This window comes from Hibiscus syriacus, unplaced genomic scaffold, assembly GCF_006381635.1.
Source record: "Hibiscus syriacus cultivar Baekdansim isolate YM2019G1 unplaced genomic scaffold, ASM638163v2 tig00110383_pilon, whole genome shotgun sequence".
NCBI classification, from domain to species: domain Eukaryota; kingdom Viridiplantae; phylum Streptophyta; class Magnoliopsida; order Malvales; family Malvaceae; genus Hibiscus; species Hibiscus syriacus.
The window spans coordinates 1,323,812-1,328,959 of NW_024062714.1; the positions used below are offsets into that span (position 1 = coordinate 1,323,812).

The 5,148-nt window shown below is 34.3% G+C and overlaps 1 protein-coding gene across 1 annotated transcript; it reads left to right on the forward strand.

Annotated features, from left to right (window-relative positions):
* Positions 1-1,429: 1,429 nt before the first annotated feature.
* On the forward strand, positions 1,430-3,450 carry LOC120121802 (NAC domain-containing protein 10-like). The gene is made up of 3 exons (XM_039141094.1): positions 1,430-1,931; positions 2,018-2,207; positions 2,652-3,450. Exons 1-3 carry the CDS (start codon positions 1,728-1,730, stop codon positions 3,254-3,256), a joined length of 999 nt encoding a protein of 332 aa, XP_038997025.1. The 5' UTR covers positions 1,430-1,727; the 3' UTR covers positions 3,257-3,450.
* Positions 3,451-5,148: the final 1,698 nt, after the last annotated feature.

Consider the following 5,148-nt stretch of genomic DNA (forward strand, 5'->3'; position numbering starts at 1 on the left):
GTTAATATTTACGTGAGAATTATGATTTTTTAGTCATCTACTTTCTTAAACTTCATTTTAATTTTTTCTCTCAGCCATTCGATCAAAAGCAAAATTCAACCATGTATCAAAGATAAAGATTAAATTAGATTATTCTGCCAAATCAAATCTAATCTAATCCTATTCAATCCAATTTTACCTTGTATAAACGTTATCTTGTATAAACTATTGACTTTCCGTATTTTTGTATAATTTAATTTCCTTGTAATCCTATATTACTCATCACTTTGAAAATTTACAACTATCAAATACATAAATCCTTTACCCTGATAAACATATGTGGATATACTTATGTATATGATAGTTTCAGTTTTAGCAATGTTAGCTAATTATTTAAAATCTGGATTATAAAAATTAACATGTATAAATACAAATGTAAGAAATATATAAAATAAAGCATAAAATAGCAATATATGAAAATACATACACATATATCTTCAATAGCTTATAAAATTGGAAATTTTAAAACTTAATATCAAACTCATTTTCCATTTCATTTCATATATTAATTACATAATTGATAAATAAATAGAGTAATTAATACATACATACATACATACATATATATATAATTATCACCAACTTGAAAGGTTGGAGCGGGCCATGATACATACGAGAAATATATTTAAGAGTCTTTACATCACATTAATCTTTATCAATTATGGCTAGGAGGGGAATTTTCAAAACCATTAATCAGTATTGAAACTTATAAATAAATCATTAATATCATATACACTGCAAAAATAATAAAAACAAAAACTTTAACTGTTAAAAATATAAGGATTCGAGTATTTAATTTGTTTAGAAAAATAATTACACGTAAACCTAAAAGAGACGGAGAGGGAAGAGATGGTTGCTTAACACATAAGAAGTTTACGTGAAGAAATGGAGAAATGGTTGCTACATAACACAACAAGTTTGGTGCAAAACACCAAAATTTTGTTTGATTGAAAATTGTTGTTTCGTATTTTGTATGCTACGGTATTGTATAACTTCACCTATTATTTATTGGCTGTGTTGTAGCTTCAACAGTGCTCCAGTTTGACATTGGAGCTAATTAAAAGAGCTTTCTCATGAGGTAAAATGTCTTGGGAAAAATACCTATAGCTTTGTCTTCTCCACCCCTCTCTCCTTATTATTCTTTTTTTTTACAAAAATATTAAGATTTTAATCCCCAACTTACTGAAAATTAAACTGGCCTTAATGTTTATAGCAAGCCGGAAAGCAAGGTCCACGAATACATTTATTCTGTTAAACAATCGTATCTACATTAGCATAACCAAACTTGGCGTCCAAGCAACATTTATTGTATTATTTTTCTCAAGAAAAGGATTAAAATGAATACATCCCATTCTCTCCTTTAAACTCATTTCTCTGTCTTTTCTTCTTCTTCTTCCAAGACCTAGGAGGCTATAGCAGACACCAGCAATATACTCTCAATCATAAGCAGCAAATTTGAGAAAGGGAGTTCAAAAAAGCGTGGAAGATTTAAATTCCTTTGCCCGACATATCAAGAAAGTGAAAGTGGGTAATTGAAAACGTGCTCTAAAAGAGACAATTTTTGCTTTACTTGTTTATTTTTTTTGTTTTGTTGTTTTTTGTTAAATCTTGCCAGAATTTTCGAATGTGGGTGTTTGACAAGTGGGGAAGATGGTGGAACCGGACATCAGCTTTGTGATGGGAGTAAGATGATCAGAAGAAGAACCGGAGAGATGTCATGGTGCAATAACCCAGACGATGGCACAAGTGCTCTAAACATAGTTACAGCAGTCGCCCCCGAAGAACCCTCAACCACCGTCGCCTCCACCTCCGCCGTTCCCTACCCCAGAATCCATGAAATCCCAGCCATTATTTGCCCTTCATGCGGCTATAACATACCTTACCAAGACCAGGTACCTGTTTTAATCATAATATGCATACTTTTGCTCCCATCTGGTTTGATCTACTAATTAGGTATTCTCATCTTTTGTGGGGTTAGACGGAAATTCATGATTTGCCAGGGTTACCAGCGGGGGTGAAGTTTGATCCAACTGACCAAGAAATTTTAGAGCATTTAGAGGCCAAAATAATATCTGATCTGCGCAAGCTTCATCCCTTGCTTGATGAGTTCATTCCAACGCTGGAAGGAGAAAATGGGATTTGTTATACTCATCCAGAGAAGCTCCCAGGTTCTTTGATTCTTTAGTTTTAGCTCAAAATTTCTCTTTAAATACATTACCTTTTCATTTTTGTGTTGAATTTTCTACTTTTGCTTTTAGGGTTATATCAATCATCCATCTCTCTCTCTCTCTCTCTCGGTATCTATTTATCAATTTATGCATACATATATTTGGTTTGGGATCCAGCAAAGATCTATGTTGGTATAGATGAAAACATAAAGCGTTAATGCATTTTTTGAGAATCCAGTTAAGTTTATTGCAAGGAAATTACCTAAGTCGGTTACTACTAGCTAACAAGCGTGTTGCTTGGGTGGCCTAATTACGTGAGATCCTTTGGTTCTACTTGATCACCAAACATGTGATTAGGGTTAGATATCTTCCATGCTACCTTAATCCTATGATTTAGGCATTGCTCTTCATCATTCAATGATCTGAATGGACCTAATGGTGCAGGAGTGAGCAAAGATGGCCAAATTCGACACTTTTTTCATCGACCCTCGAAGGCATACACGACCGGGACAAGGAAGAGAAGAAAAGTTCAGACGGACGAAGATGGGAGCGAAACAAGGTGGCATAAAACGGGCAAGACCCGAGCAGTTTCAGTTGGTGGGATAGTGAAGGGTTTCAAAAAGATCTTGGTTCTCTACACCAACTATGGCAGGCAAAGGAAGCCCGAGAAAACAAACTGGGTAATGCATCAATATCACCTCGGCAACAACGAAGAAGAGAAAGATGGAGAGTTAGTGGTTTCAAAAGTCTTTTACCAAACTCAACCTAGACAATGCGGTCCAAGTAGTAGTAATAAGTACGTGCTCGATAGAAAGTTTAAAAACCGAAGCCAGCATCAAAGTCCGATTATGGCGCCCAAGAGTAGCAGCAACGCTGGTATCGTTGAATATAACAATCCATCTTTTGTTTCATACGGTGATGGTGGGAGTCACCACCATCATAGAGAAAGCCCACCACAGCTAATCCCAAATCTGCTTGTTCATGGTGATGGATCCTCGTTTATTCGATTAACCTCTGATACAAGCAAAGGGAGACTTGAAAGAAAATAGGATCAATGGGAAAGATGAGCAGCCACGACAAGGACTTAACTGGTTGTTATGTAACAGTCAAATAAATTATGAGATTGTGATTTTTTGCCGAGGAAAGGGAGCGAATATGGAAGAATAAGGTGAATGTCTTCTTTTCTTAAAGATTAAAGAGTCGGATGATTTGGAATATTTGCCCATGATCACACCACGCACTTCATCGCAGCTACATGACATTGGCAAACATATTTATATATTTTTTTACCTTACTTTATCCCTTTATATAATGTTTGATGACATTTTATAGTAGGACTGCACAAACATGACTCCTATACAAACTTCTACTGATAGTCCCTACAGTGTTAATTAGGTTTATCAATTATCATATATTATATATGTAACCTTTTTTATTCTGTCGTGTATTCTTTTTTGTCAATGCAAATCTGAATCTTCCAACTAAAGTTTGTTCTCTCAAACACCATCTCTGGCTTAATACAATTGTCAATATAGATTTTGCTCCTATTCAACTGTCGTAGAAAAAAAACGACAATAAAAAAAGAAAAAGAGAAACGATATATCAATTAAACTATTTAAACAAAATATCGAAAAACACGAAACATCGTTAGATTAACTACGGATGTAAAGTTCTATTGGAGCAATAAAATTATTCTCTTCTCCCAATAGATAATCGTAAAAAAATTCTATTGCTCTTGTTGCTTTATTTCACTTAAGTAAAATCTCGAGTTTGAGTCTTTATATATGCAAAAAATTCTTATTAGAAGAAACACCCACCAAAATTAAATGTATGACATGTGTCGATCCGGATTAGTTAATACAGAGCTTTGGAACCGGAAGTGCAACAAAAAAATCATATTTAATTGAAACAATTAATGTTACGCCATACAGTAACGTAAAAATTTCCAACACATTTAGTCACGTAATATTCCAGCACAGTGTCTTAGTAGTGGAATAAGATATGAAAAACTGGACTTTAATCATTCATTATGAGCCCAGCCCACTGCAAATGAGGATTGAAATCCCAAAACTGATACTATAAGATGGCGTTTGGTTCGCAGGAATATCTTGGAATTAGGGGAATTGGAATCCAATTCTACCAATTTCTCATGTTTGGTTCAAGTTTTCAAAGGGAATTGGAATCCTTCGTGACTTCAACTTTCCATCAAATGAGGGAAAGTGAATTCCATCCATTCTATGATGGAATTCAATTCCCTTGTTGGAGGGAATTGAAATTTGACCATACTACCCTCATCAATTTTTTGGTAACTTATTCATATATTGAATAAAAATATTTTTTTATTATTTCGGGTCGGGTTGGGTTTCTAATTCATATATTCGGGTCGGGTCGGGTCGGGTGAAACTTTATTTTGGTCGGGTCAGGTCGGTTTTTTTAAGTGTGATATTTGGGTCGGGTCGAGTTCGGGTTTAGGGTGAAAAACACCCGACCCAACCCAAAAATATATATAATAATTTACCTTATATATTTAGGAATAATTATAATAATGCCCCTCTATATATAATTTTTTTCAATTAAGTCATTGTTTTTATTGAATAAAAATATATTTTTTTTTATTTCGGGTTGGGTCGGGTGAAACTTTATTTTGGTCGGGTAGGGTCGGTTTTTTTAAGTGTGATATTCGGGTCGGGTCGGGTTCGGGTTTAGGGTGAAAAATACCCGACCCGACCCGACCCAAAAAATATATAATTTTACCTTATATATTTAAAAATAATTACAATAATATCCCTCTATATATAATTTTTTTTCAATTAAGTCATTGTTTTTATTGAATACAAATAATTTTTTTATTACTTCGGGTCGGGTTTCTAATTTATATATTCGGGTCGGGTTGGGTGAAACTTTATTTTGGTCGGGTCGGGTCTTGGATGGAGGTTCTCTT

Coding starts and splice junctions, on each gene's coding strand:
- LOC120121802 (XM_039141094.1), top strand. CDS start 1,728: ATGATCAGAAGAAGAACCGGAGAGATGTCATGGTGCAATAACCCAGAC. Junction 1,932..2,017: donor ACATACCTTACCAAGACCAG/GTACCTGTTTTA, acceptor TTGTGGGGTTAG/ACGGAAATTCATGATTTGCC. Junction 2,208..2,651: donor TCATCCAGAGAAGCTCCCAG/GTTCTTTGATTC, acceptor CTAATGGTGCAG/GAGTGAGCAAAGATGGCCAA.